Here is a 15,143-nt window from a genome sequence, read left to right on the forward strand (position 1 = left end):
TCAACAAATATTTAATGAGTGCCAACTGTGTGTCCAGCACTAAAGCTATAGTATACAAATTTGTCTCATTCACAGAATTTGGTCTATAGCTTAGAATAGGCAAAGTGGATATATAGTCTTTCCACTAGATTATGAAGAATACGAAACAGTACTATACAAAAACAGCAGCTAGAAAAGACCTTTTGCTGAGCAGAGAAACATAAATACTTTAGCATAATAAATTCAAAGCATAATAAATTCAAAGAATGTAGAAACAGAAATGAACCATCTTCTACTTCAAGAGTTGTATCAGCAATTTAGAATTAGAAGGAAACATCTCCAAACCTTACATCCACTGTACTATTTGACTCATGGTCAAACACTTCAAAAGCTTCTTTGATTTTTTTGTGAAATTCTGCTACAGCTAACTCTGCAAAAGAAAAAGTAAATAAAAATTATTTTACTCTAATTTTAAATTCAAAATTAAAAAAGTCAACAACTAGAAATTATTAATAAGAAAGAACATGCAGAACGCTTCCCTAGTATTATTTTTTGGCGGGGAGGGGAGTGATGTAGGAGAACGTCTTTATTCTCAGGAGAGGCATGCTGAAGTCTTTAAGAGTGAAATGTTACAATATCTGCAATTTACTTCCCCCCTCCCCTTCCCAATATTCTTTTTGTTTGTTTGTTTCTTTAATTCTTAGATTTATTTTTAAATTTATTTCTTTAATTATTTATTTGGCTGCATTTGGACTTAGTTGTGGCATATGAACTACCATTCATTCTCCTATTTCACTCAGATATTCTATTTTTCCAGGTTGCAACATAACCTTCAATTGTGAAAACTATCAAAGGGATGTAACAGTTTATTGATATTTATTAATTATTAATTTATTATAATAACATGGTGGCAAACTTCTAGTTTGATAAGCAAATAAATGTTATCTCATTATTTAAATATACAGTTCCTTGCTTACAAGTAAATCTGAATAGTGATCTTTAATGTTTGTTTACCACCTCTGTTTTCTATGTTTTGAATTGTCTGTTCAGGTTTTCTGCTCATCCCTACTGGGATCTTCCATTTTTTTCTTAATTTTGTATGAGCTTTTTAAATAATAAAGACTTACTGAAATTCTTACTTAATTCTTACTGAAAGAATTACTGAAAACAATTTTCCAGGTCAGTTGTTTGAATCTGTTTTCCTAAAATGAAAACAGTTCCATCTCCCTTATGATCATCAAAATCACACACGATTACTGAAGACAAAAAAAAAAACAAAAACAAAGTTGAGACCAAGTGAAAATTACTTCAAATCCTAACATGCAGAATTAACTACTCTTAATATTGCCCTCTAATCTAACGTTTCACTCAACAGTAAATCATGAGCATCTTTTCATTCTCAAAAAAATATTTATTACATTATCATTTTTAGAGACTGATAATCCATTATAGAACTTTATCATAATTTATTAAACCAGATCCCTATATTAATTCTTGAGTGAACCATTCTGCCCAATTCATCTTTGTGCATTTGTCTTATTATCTCACTGAAATATGGTAAGTTGAATGCAGTTGAATTTGTGTAAGATAGTGGGAACATTCTTAGTAGTTCTAATAGTAACTTGGGAAAAATCTCACTGGTTATAATACTGTCATTACACAAAGCTGATATTTGCTTTTTAAATTTAAGATTACATTTTAAAAGTACATTATTTTTTATTTTTATTTTAGTCACACATGTTGAGATTTCTTATCCTTTAAAGTTTAGAAACATAGCCTTTGAAAGGACCACCGGAAGAGGGAGAAACTTATCCTTTTTCTACAGGTTTGGTAAACTCAATTCTATTTTCTTCTACAATTTAAAAATATACTGAAATCCATCTGAAAGTTATTTTGGCATGATTCAAAGTGAAAGATAAACTTCTAATCTGATTTTAATAATTTCTAATTTACTAAGCACTTGAATTCTTTCCTCCTACTTTACAATGTGTTATAGTCCTTTATGTGATGGAGACTACTTCCATTGTCTATTCTACTGATTCCATTCTGAATTATATTTCTACTGTTATGTCATTACCATCCCATTTCACTTATTAATATTATCACTGTTCCTGGTCTTCTTCTTAGGAATATTCATTAATATACTCACCAGTGTAAGTCTTCCAAATGAAATTTAGAAATTCAAATAAAATTTAGAAATTCCATGTAAAACACCACTGGGACTGCTATTGCAATGAAGCTATACACTGAGAAAGAATGAACATTTTAAAATTGTTTTCACATCTAAGAGATCTATATTAGCTATATAGCCCTTTTTAGATCTCCAAATTAAAGGTTATACATTATGGCTTTCCTCATACAAGCCACACACAAATTCTCCAAGAAGATTACACCTCAGTATTTTATGGATTTTGTGGATATTGTGAAGGAAACTTTTTGGAAACCTTGAAATTTCTAGAAGTAGAGGTAAATATTAATTTTTAAACATTTGCCATTGACCTTATATCCATCTATTTCCCCAAACTTTTTATAATCCCTTTTCAGTTGGTTACTTTGTATTTTCTGATAATTCATTTGGTCTCTTCTTTCCAAAATGCATACTTTCTTATTTCTCCTTCATGATTTAGAACACTGGCCAGAACTACCAAAATAAATTGAATTCATCAAATGATAATGATAATCTTTGCTCTTTAAAAATATTATTATTTGATAGATTAGAATACTAGTCCTTTACCAGTAAATACAATTATGACTTGTGTTCTGAAATAGGTATTACTAACAAGTCTAAAGCAGTATTCTTCCATTCCTCTGCCCAGTTTTATATTAAGAACAATTACTAACTTTTAACAACCTCTAATTAATATTGATGCGAAGAACTCACTCAATGGAAAAGACCCTGATGCTGGGAAAGATTGAAGGCAGGAGGAGAAGGGGACAACAGAGGATGAGATGGTTGGATGGCATCACCGACTCGTCGGACATGGGTTTGGGCAAGCTCTGGGAGTTGGTTATGGACAGGGAAGCCTGGCGTGCTGCAGTCCATGGGGTCGCAAAGAGTCAGACACAACTGGGCCACTGAACTGAACTGAAGTTTTCTAAAATGGGTTCTGTTTCACACTCATTCCTCAACGTGTTTCTCAGTAAAAGGCTTCGGTGATCAAAAATGCCTGAAAAAGGCATTTAAAGGGTTTGTTTTTGACAAAAACAGACTCACAATATTATGTTCTCCTCTTGGGGATTTATCATGCATATTACCATATTAAAGTCTTTGAGATGTTCTAAAGAAATTAATGCAGCATTTTCCAAATTTACTTGATCACGGATCTCCTTTTTCCAATCATCATCTGTCAGGAATAAATAATGCTTTAATAGACATTTGGAACTTCTGTAACTCAGGAATCCTCACCCACTGGACACAGGTATGATGTGAAAGGATTACAAGAACAGCCTGAAACACTGATCCTCTCATCTCTCAGTGTGGCCAGATCAAAGTCAGGCAGCTGAAAGAATCTATTCCAGGGATTCCTAGCAGGAGGCTCAAAGCAGAACAGGCTCTGACAGCAAGCCCCTTGGTCTATACAGGTAGCAAGCACAACAAATATCAAGCACCCAGTGCTCCATGCTTGCCATGAAAGTGATCTACCTCATATACTCCTATTTCAGAAAACAGAAATCAAATGCACCACTGCTCACCATGGACAAATGGACAAAGAACCCATGGAGCTAGTGGAGTAGTTCGTGTTCCACATGCCCAAGGAACATAGTATTGTGACTGAGGGGGCTTGTGGCTCTAAGAAACAGCCTATAATCCTTATCTTCATATACACTAGCTAATTCTACCCTTCCACTGATGATACAACCTTTCAGTAGCAGCCGAGCTTGCTGCCGGGCTCTAACAACACATAGCATGTTATATAAATTAAATCTACACCATAATTTTTAAGTAATGATATGAGAAACTTCAACTGGATTGAAAAACCATTTGCAGGAACTTCCCTGGTGGTCAGCTGTTAAGACTCCAAGCTCCCAATGCAGGGGGCCCGGGTTTCATTCCTGGTGTAGGGAACTAGATTCCACATGCTGCAACTAAGACCAGGAGTAGCCAAATAAATAAATAAAAATAATTTTTTTTTTTTTTAATTTGTAATACATCACAAAATTTTCTAAAGTTATATTTTTCAATTAAAGGGTGTGTGTTTGACAAAAACAGACTCACAGAGAGCAAACTACTAACTAGTGGTTATCAGTGGGGGAAGGAGTGAGGGGTGAAACAGAATGAGCTTGAGAGGCACAAACTACTATATATAAAATAAATAAGCACCAGTCAGAATGGCCACTATCAAAAAATCTACAAACAATAAACGCTGGAGAGGGTGTGGAGAAGAGGGAACCCTTTTACATTGTTGGCGGGAATATAAATTGGTACCGCCACTGTGGAAAACAATACAGAGGTTTCTTAGAAAACTAAAATAGAGGTACCACGTGATCCAGCAATCTCACCCCTGGGCATATATCCAGAGAAAACCACAATTTGAACAGATACGTGCACCCTAACGTTCATGGCAGAACCATTTACAATAGCCAAGGCATGGAAACAATCCAAGTGCCCATCAACAGACAACTGGTTTAAGGAGATGTAAAATATACACACTGGAATATTGCTCAGCCATTAAAAAAAAAAAAAACAAAATAATGCCATTTGCCACATGGATGGACCTAGAGACTGTCATATGGAGTGAAGTCAGTCAGACAGAGGAAGACAAATACCATATGATATCGCTTATATGTGGAATCTAAAAAAAGGGTCCAGAGCTTCCCTGGTGGTCTAGTGGTTAAGAATCCACCTGCCAATTCAGGGAACATGGGTTCAAGCCCTAATCCGGGAAAATCTCACAGGCTGTGGAGCAACTCAGCCCATGTGCCACAACTCCTGAACCTGTGTGCTGCAACTCCTGAAGCCCACATGCCTAGAGGCCGTGGTCCACAAGAGAGGCCACCACAGTGAGAAGCCGGCACACCTCAACAAGGAGTAGCCCACGCTCGCCACAACTGGGAAAGCCTGAGCCCACGTGCAGCAATGAAGACCTAGCACAGCCAAAATAAACAAATAATTTTTTTAAAAAATAAAAATTTTAAAAGGGTACAAATGAACTTATCTACAAAACAGAAATAGTGTTACAGACGTAGAAAACAAACTTAGGTTTCCCTGTGGCTCAGTGGTAAAGAATCCGCCTGCCAATGCAGGAGACATGGGTTCGATCCCTGGTCTAGGAAGATCCCACATTCCACACAGCAACTAAGACTGTGCCCCACAAGCCTGTGCTCCAGAGCCTGGGAACCACAACTGCTGAGCCAACACGTACAACCACCAAAGCCCGAGAACCCCAGGGCCTTTTCTCCACAAGAGAAGCCACCACAATGACAAGCCTGAGCACTGCAACAAAGAGTAGTCCCTGCTGGCCACAACTAGAGAAAACCTGAGCAGCAGCAATGACCCAGCACAGCCAAAAATAAACAAATAAAATTTTTTAAAAAGAAAAACTATGGTCACCATCAGGTAAGAGGGGGAAGGATAAGTTGGGGAACTGGGATTGACATATACACAGTACTATATGTAAAAGAGATAACTAACAAGGACCTACTGTATAGCACAGGAAATTCTACTCAATACTGTGCAATGGCCTATATGGGAAAATGATCTAAAAAAGAGTGGGGATATGTAGATGGATAACTGATTCACTTTGCTGTACAGAAGAAACTACAGTATTGTAAATCAACTATACACCAATAAAAATTATAAACAAATAAATAGGATATATTATACAGCACAGGGAAATATGTCATTATTTTGTACTAACATTAAATAGAATATAATCTATAAATATTGAATCACTATGTTGTACACCTGAAACGAATATAACATTGTAAATCAACTACAGTTCAATTTTAAAAGGATGAGTTTTTGAAATTATAATGTCAATCATTTTAAATTTTTTAATGGCTGAGAAAAATGCTTTCACATTTTTACACAAAGTTTCTCACTGGTAATAAACTATCAAAAATTGAAGATCTTATACTTTAAAATTTGATCAGGAATTGAAAAAAGTCATCCCTCGGAATCCATGGGGAGAGTGGTTCCAGGACCTGCAGATACCAAAATCTGAGGATACTCAAGTCCTTTATATAAAATACTGTAATATTTGCATATAACCTACACTCATCCTTCCATATAGGCTAAATCATCTTTAGATTACTTATAATATCTAATACAATATAAATGCTATATAAATAGCTGCTGGCATGGCAAACTGAAGTTTGAATCTGAAACTGAAAGCTTAGTATTGTAAACAACTCTATACCCACCACCTGTATCTAACTATTATTAATGTTTTGCCATTTTTTTTCTTCTTTCCTAAATCCCTGTCTCTAGTCACAGACATTACAATTATTCATCCCTAAATACTTCAACATGCATCTCCTAAAAATAAGGACATTCTCCTACATAATCCCAATATAATTATGATATCATTAAAATTCATAAAAATTCACTAAGAACATCTAATATCTATTCAATATGCAAATTTCTAAATTGTACCATAATGTCTTTTTTACAGTTACTTTTTCAACCTACACTCTAATTAAAGTTTATGTCATACATTTGGTTTTAAAATTTTTTGGTCTCTTTTAAACTAAAACAGTCTTTCGTTCTCTCCTGGTCTCCTGTCCCCCAGTGAAATTAGCTTGTGGAAGGGACCAGGCCATGCAGTGTCTTATAAAATGGCCCACCTTCTGGACTTGTCTGATAGCGTTCTTATTTCACCCTCATATTAAAAAACTACTACTCTGTTAAGTTTCATTCCTTCAGAAATCACCTGCTGCTCCTTCTCACTACTGTCCTCTACTGATGCTCTGATCACAGACCAAATGGAATTTATTCCAGAGACACAAGACTGTCAATTAGAGTTACATACTACATTCATAGAATGAAGGCAAAAAAGCCACATGATTAGGATAATTGATATAGAAAAAGCATTTGACAAAATTCAACATCCTTTCATGATAATAATATTCATAAAACTAGGAACAGAAGGAAACTTCTTCAACATGATAAGGGCCTATATGAAAAACCCACAGCCAATACCATTTTCAGTGCTGAAAGACAAAGCTTTTCCTGTAAGATCAGGAATAAGATTTTAAAAAGGCCTCCTTTACCACTTTCGAATATAGTATTGGATGTTCTAGTCAGTTCATCTGGGCAAGAAAGAGAAATAAAAGGCATCCAAGTTGAAAAGAAAGAAGTATAATCATTTCTGTTCACAGATGACAATCTTACTATGTAGAAAACCCTTAGTCTGAGAAAAAAAGAAACCTGACAGAGAAAATAAATACATTCAGCAAAGATGCAGGATACGAAATCAACACACAAAAATCAGTCACATTTCAATATAATAAAAACAAACAATCTGAAAAGGAATTTTTAAAATTCCATTTGCACTATCACAAAAATATCAACCAAACAAAAATACGTAAGTTGGATGTCATCAAAATTAAAATTTTTGTGAAATCAAAGAACACTACTAAGAGAGTGAAAAAACAACCCACAGAATGGGAGAAAACATTTGCAAAACATATATCTGATAGGGATTAATATTCAGAATATATAAAGAACTCCTACAACTAAACAACAGAAAAACCAACCCAATTTAAAAAGATGAAAAAATTTGAATAGACATTTCTCAAAGAAGTTTGAATTTCAGTATACAAATGGCTAATTAGTACCTGAAAAGATGTTCAACATCACTAGTCATTAGGATATCTGTTATAAAATAGGAAATAACAAGTCTTGGTGAAGATATGGAAAAATTGCAACAGTTGTACATTACCAATGGAAATATAAAATGGTACAGCTGTTGTGGAAAACAGTATGGTAGTTCTTCAGAAAATTAAAATCTAATTACCATAAAACCCAGCAGTTCCACTTTTGGGTAAACGCTCAAAATAATTGAAAACATGGTCTCAAGTATTTGCACACCAGTGTTCACAGCAGCATTATTCACAGTAGCCAAAAGGTGGGATCAACCCAAATATCCATTGACAGGTGGATACATAAATGAAAGTGGCATATATATACAGTGGAATATCTTTCAGCCTTAAAAAGGAACAAAACTATGACACATGCTACAGCATGGATGAACTCTGAAGATGTTATATGCTAAGTGGTATAAGCCAGATACAGAAGGACAAATATTGCATGATTTCAAATATATGAGGAACGCAACAGTGAAACTCATAAAAACAGAAAGTAGAATGGTGGTTCTCAGGAGCTGGGAAGAATCTGTCAGGAGATAAGAGGAACAGGAAGCTAATGTCTGGTGGGTACAAAGTTTTTGTTTGGAATGATTAAAAGTCCTGATAACAGATAGTGGTGATAGTTGCAGAGCACTGTGAAGGTACTTTGTTGTTGTTGTTCACTCAGTCATGTGCGACTTTTGTGACCCCACAGACTGGGGCACGCCAGGCTTCCCTGTCCTTCACTATCTCCCAGAGTTTGCTCAAACTCACGTCCACTGAGTCGATGATGCCATCCAACCATCTTATCCTCTTTCGCCCCCTTCTCCTCCTGTCCTCAATCTTTCCCAGCATCAGGGTCTTTTCCAGTGAGTCAGCTCTTTGAATCAGGTGGCCAAAGTATTGGAGCTTCAGCATCAGCCCTTCCAGTGAATATTCAGGGTTGATTTCCTTTAGAATTTCCTTTAGGTTTGATCTCCTTGATGTCCAAGGGATGCTTAAGAGTCTCCTCCAGCAGCAATGTCACTGAACTGTGCATTTTTAAAAGGTTAGAATGGTTTTCAAAAAATCCTAAAAATTGAAGTTCAAAAAAAAGAATCAACCATTCTAATGACACTGTTCTAAAACTGACTGGTAATGGGTGCACATATCTATGAATATATTAAAAACAACTGAACTGTATATCTTGAAAGAGTGAACTAGATGGTATGTGAATTATATCTCAATAAAGCTGCTATTTTAAAAAGATGGAAGGGATATTATAATTTTTAGATAATTATGTAAGTAAACATTCCTCTTATTCTAATGAATAGAGTAATTTTTTTAAAAAGTTACTAAAATTTTTTAAAATGCCAATTAATGCAATTTTTATCATGTTTGTGAAGGCAGTCTTTCTCAATCTGAACTCTTATTTCCTCTTCTTGTATCATTGCTTAGCTGTCTTAGTCTATTGGGCTAAGATACTGGGCTGCTGTAACGAAGTATCACAGAGCAGGTAGTTTATAAACAACAGAAACTTATTTTTCACAGTTCTGGAGGCTGAAATTCTGAGACCAGGATGTCAATACGGTTGAGTGAGGGCTCTCTTTCAGGTTACAGACTTCTCATTGTATTTTCACATAGTGGAAGATGGTAGGGACCTCCGCACGATCTTTTTTATTAGGGCAGTAATCCCATTCATGAGGGCTACATCCTCGTGACCTAACCACTTGCCAAAGATTCCACCTACTAATAACATGACTTTTGGGAGTTAGGATTTCAACATATGGTCTGGTGTTCAAAAATTCAGACCATAGCTCTATTACTTACTGTATCTTGTTGAAAGGGTGTGACTAGATAGGACACTCTTGCCTTGTTCCTGATCTTAGTGGGAAAGTCTCAAATTTCTCACCATTAAGTCTGATGTTAACTTTAAATTTTTGTAGATGCTCTTTCTCAAGTGGAGGAAGTTCCCTCTATTACTAGTCTACTAGGAATTCGTGATTTTTCTTTTTTACACTGTTGATGAGTTACATTAAATGACTTTTGAATGTTGAAGCAGTCTTGCATACCTGGGATAAATCCTACTTATTTGCAGCATATAATTGTTTTTATATATTACTGGATATATATGTATGAAGCGATTAATATGGATCAGGCAATAATCTAAATTCTTTACACATTTTAACAAAGGTTATCATTAACAAATGTAATCAAGCTGGAATCAAGATTGCTGGGAGAAATATCAACAACTTCAGATATGCAGATAATACCACTCTAAGGGCAGAAAGTGAAGAGGAACTAAAGAGGCTCTTGATGAAGGTGAAACGGGAGAGAAAAAAAGGTGGCTTAAAATTCAACATTCAAAAAACTAAGATCATGGCATTTGGTCCTATCACTTCATGGCAAATAGACAGGGAAACAGTGGAAATAGCGACAGATTTCATCTTCTTGGGCTCCAAAATCACTGCAGATGGTTAACTGCAGCCACGAAATTAAAAGACACTTTCTCCTTGGAAGAAAAGCTGTGACAAACCTACAAAGTATATTAAAAAGTAGAGACATCACTTTGCCAACAAAGGTCCATATGATCAAAGCTTTGGTTTTTCCAGTAGTCATGTACAGATGTAAGAGTTGGACCATAAAAAAGGCTGAGCGCCAAAGAACTGATGCTTTCGAACTATGGTACTGGAGAAGACTCTTGAGAGTCCCTTGGACAGCAAGGAGATCAAACCAGTCAATCCTGAAGGAAATCAACACTGAATACTCATTAGAAGGACTGATGCTGAAGCTGAAGCTCCAATAATTTGCCAGCTGATGCTAAGGGTCAACTCATTAGAAAAGACCCAGATGTTGGGAAAGACTGAAAGCAAAAGAAGAGGGCGGCAGAGGATGAGATGGTTGGATAGCATCATTGATTCAGTGGACATGAACTTGAGCAAACTCTGGGAGATGGTCAGGGACAGGGAGGCCTGGGGTGCTGCAGTCCATGGGGTCACAGAGAGTCAAACAGAATTTAGTGACTCAACAACAACAAATCATTAACCAGACTTACACATGTCTACTTGCTAAGTCATGTCCAACTCTTTGCAACTCCATGGACTATAGCCCACCAGACTCTTCTGTCCATGGGGATGCTCCAGGCAAGAATGCTGGAGTGGTTTGCCATGCCCTCCTCCAGGAACCAAAGTTATCAGGATGATGCCATTATTTTTTTACTATAACAAACTATACACAACATGTATAGAAGGCGATGGCACCCCACTCCAGTACTCTCGCCTGGAAAATCCCATGGACGGAGGAGCCTGGTAGGCTGCAGTCCATGGGGTCGCTGAGAGTTGGACACAACTGAGCAACTTCACTTTCACTTTTCACTTTCATGCATTGGAGAAGGAAATGGCAACCCACTCCAGTGTTCTTGCCTGGAGAATCCCAGGGATGGGGGAACCTGGTAGGCTGCCGTCTATGGGGTCACACAGTCTGATACGACTGAAGCGACTTTGCAGCACACACAACATGAAAATTTCTACAGCCATTTTTAAGTATACATACAGTTTAGTGATATTAAGTACATTTATATTACTATGCAGTTATCATCGTCTATCTCCAGAACTTTGTGCTATATATGCATTAAATGGGCTTCCCAAGTGGCTCCGTGGTAAAGAATCTGCCTGCCAATGCAGGAGCTGCAGAAGACGTGGGTTCAGTCCCTGTGTCCGAAAGATCTCCTCGAGGAGGAAATGGCAACCCACTCCAGTATTCTTGCCTGGGAAAACCCATAGACAGAGGAGCCTGGTGGGCAATAGTCCATGGGCTCCAAAGAGTCAGATACAACTTAGCGACTGAGAATGTACACACATGTATTAGATACTAATTATTATGGTTAAATCTGAGCTTACATAAGTTTCTGTTTCAAAATATTGTATCACAGGATCAAGACTATTCGAACTGATGAGACTAACATGAATGAAGTCTTATGGAGAAAAACAATTTAAAACCTTTGATGAGTCTATTATTTAAATAGCTTAAAATAAGGCAAGGTTGATTTTTTTTAATGCAATTACTCTGGCAGACTCCAACAATCATAATTGGTAGCTGAGAATGCTACCTGAAAGAGTAAACCCAGAGCTCAAGAAGAAAATAGTACCTACCGTACAGGCTGCCTATGATATTTCAAAACTAGTAAGAAAAACAAATCTTGAATAGAGTAGCATGCATGCATGCTCAGTAGCTCAGTCCTGTCCAACTCTTTGCACCTCCATGGACTGTAACCTGCCAGATTCCTCTGTCCATGGAATTTTCCAGGCAAGAATACTGGAGTAGGTTGCCATTTCCTTCTCCAGAGGACTCTTCCTGAGCCAGGAATCTAATCTATGTCTCTTGGGTCTCCTGCATTGTCAGGAGGATTCTTTTTCACTGTGGCACCTGCAAAGCCCCTGGGTAGAATAGACACAAACAGTAATAAATACACTTCATCCTAGTTCAAATGTCTTGCTGGTTATAAAATTAAAGTGCACATCATGGGGCAACTAAGCACCACAACTACTGAGCCAGTGCTCTGGAACCCGCTAGCTCCAACTACTGAAGTCCGAGCACCTAGAGAAGCCTGTGCTCCGCAACAAGAGACGCCACCATAAACAGAAGCCTGAGACTGCAACTAAAGAGAATCCCCTGCTCAGAGCACTTGAGAATCCGTGCACAGCAACAAACGCCCAGCACAGCCAAAGATAAAATAAATAAAATTTTAAAAAATAATAAAGGGCATACATATTTTAGACAATAAAACAAGCTTAACAATTCTAACACTCCTTCTGAATACCACTATCAAAGGTTCCAGGTAGTTAAGCCAATCAAGAAGCTAAAACCAAACTAAAGCATCACATTTTCCTCTTTTAGTATCCTTGACTTCTTTTGTTTATTTAGATTCTTCATCTTCAAAATACAAAAAGCCAGATTGTGTATATCATTGCCAAAATATAAGACCCAGTCTCATAATATTTGGCTAAAATACCATGGTAACAAGTCAGAAAGCTATATAACCTATTTCCACGTTAACAGCCTAATGGAAGCTTTAAAAAGTTTTTACTGTTGTCAGAAGAAAATATAAACTACTTAAAATGAAAGTACAAGAATATGTCTTTGCAACAATGGATGTGAATGTATGCCAAAAATATTAATATTTGGCAACTTATACTGATTAAATCAGTATTTCAAAACAATTAAAATAATGCCTGATGGAAAAACAACGAAGTATTTCAAAACAATTAAAATAATGCCTGATGAAAAAACATTTTTTCCATCAGGAAAAAATCTTGAGGATTAGAATGTAACAAATGAGATACTTGAGGAAATAATTATGTCTTAATAAACAGACCTTTTTTAGCCTCAAAGTATATCAAAATTAAATGTAATGTGATCAAATGTACTATCACTAATTGTTTAAATGATTTTGGTAATCAAAGTACTTCTATGAATTCATGTCTATATAACATTATTGTAAGTTGGTACAAGCTTAAGTTGGTCCATTAGTTGGTTCATTAGTTATTAACATACAGATTATGGTTTTATGCAAATTTTTGAGAAATTTCCAAAACGTTTGGCTGATCACATATTTAGGCTAGTAGAGAAAAAAAAAGTCAGTTGAAAATCTCAGAATCAAGAACTGAAAGAAAATTTAGAAGTCATTTAGCCCTCTCAACTAATGCGAAAATCCCCTCTGAAATGTGCTTATGTGGTTGTGGATCAAGGTTTGGTTTATCGTCCTCTACTATGTGATGTTGGTGATGGACAGGGAGGCCTGACATGCTGTGATTCATGGGGTCGCAAAAAGTTGGACACAACTGAGCAACTGAACTGACTGACTATGTGACTAATCACTCATTTTTGTTTTTGTTTTCAAGAAGCATTACACTTAAAATGGTGCACCATGAAATTAATGGTGCATTAAAAAGACCACCATTAAAAATGGTGGAAAATATGTTCATATAGCTCTTAAAAAAAAGAATCCATACTCAGTCCTCATTCACAAGGCATAAAGTCTCAATCAAATTTAACTCTTTATTAGGCATATCAACAGAAAAGTAAAGTCATAATTCATAAATGTGACAAATGTACTCTGGAAATAATAAATCTCTTGCTACAGAATATGTTTAAACTATAACTTTAGCATATATGAATAAATGCTTGGGAATTCCTTGACAGTTCAATGGTGAAGACTGGGCACTTTCACTGCTGTGGACTGGATTTGATACCTGGTAGGAACTAAGATCCCTCAAGCTGCACAGTGCAGTTTAAAAAAAAAATGCTTGGTTGATCATCCAAGTATTTCCACCTATTTAATTCATGGCTACATCTAATTCAATATAAAAAATGTTATCTCAAAAATTAAGTAAAGCTAAAATATAATATGCAAGTTTTCAGTAAGGTAGATGCAGTTTTGTAAAGCTTGGGGAAAATATTAGCAATAACATTTAATTTCACAGAAATGTCACATTCAGCAGGTGTTCTAAAAAATATTACTTTTTATAGCATGCTCACTTAGCAAAATATGTAATGACCATATGTGAAAATGAGCACTTTCATAAAATGGTCAGACGGTGAAATAATACCAGAAATACTAGTTAACAAGCACATTTTAAAATTTTTTAAATTAATGTATTTATTTTAATTGGAGGCTAATTACTTTACAATATTGTGGTGGTTTTTGCCATACATTGACATGAATCAGCCATGGGTGTACAAGTGTCCCCCCATACTGAATCCCCCACCCTATCCCTCTGTTCTGGGTTGTCCCAGAGCACCAGCTTTGAGTGCCCTGCCTCATACATCGAACTTGCACTGGTCATCTATTTTACACATGGTAATATACATGTTTTAATGTTATTCTCTCATATCATCCCACCCTTGCCTTCTCCCAGAGTCCAAAAGTCTGTTCTTTGCATCTGTGTCTTTTTTGCTGTCTTGCATATAGGGTCATCATTACCATCTTTCTAAATTTCATATATATGTGTTAATATACTGTATTGGTGTTTCTCTTTCTGACTTACTTCACTCTGTATAATAGGCTCCAGTTTCGTCCACCTCATTAGAACTGACTCAAATGTGCTCTTTTTTATAGCTGAGTAACATTCTACTGTGTTTTTCTACCACAACTTCCTTATCCATCCATCTGCCGATGGACATCTAGGTTGCTTCCATGTCCTAGCTATTGACAGTGCTGCAATGAACACTGGGGTACATGTATCTCTTTCAATTCTGGTTTCCTCAGTGTGTATGCCCAACAGTGGGACTGCTGGGTTGTATGGCAATTCTAGTTCCAGTTTTTTAAGGAATCTCCACACTGTTCTCCATAGTGGCTGTACCAGTTTGCATTCCCACCAACAGTGTAAGAGGGTTCC

The 15,143-nt window shown here is 36.3% G+C and overlaps 1 protein-coding gene across 2 annotated transcripts in view; it reads right to left on the bottom strand.

Moving 5' to 3' along the window:
• Positions 1-15,143, bottom strand: part of EFCAB2 (EF-hand calcium binding domain 2) — a 129,608-nt gene that overhangs the window by 90,815 nt on the left and 23,650 nt on the right. For both annotated transcript variants that reach the window (XM_061160212.1, XM_061160213.1), the window contains one exon: positions 325-409. In XM_061160212.1, the coding sequence (XP_061016195.1) occupies positions 325-409 (85 nt within the window). The remainder of the gene's footprint in view (positions 1-324; positions 410-15,143) is intronic.

The sequence above is a fragment of the Dama dama genome, chromosome 14 (assembly GCF_033118175.1).
Source record: "Dama dama isolate Ldn47 chromosome 14, ASM3311817v1, whole genome shotgun sequence".
Classification (NCBI taxonomy): domain Eukaryota; kingdom Metazoa; phylum Chordata; class Mammalia; order Artiodactyla; family Cervidae; genus Dama; species Dama dama.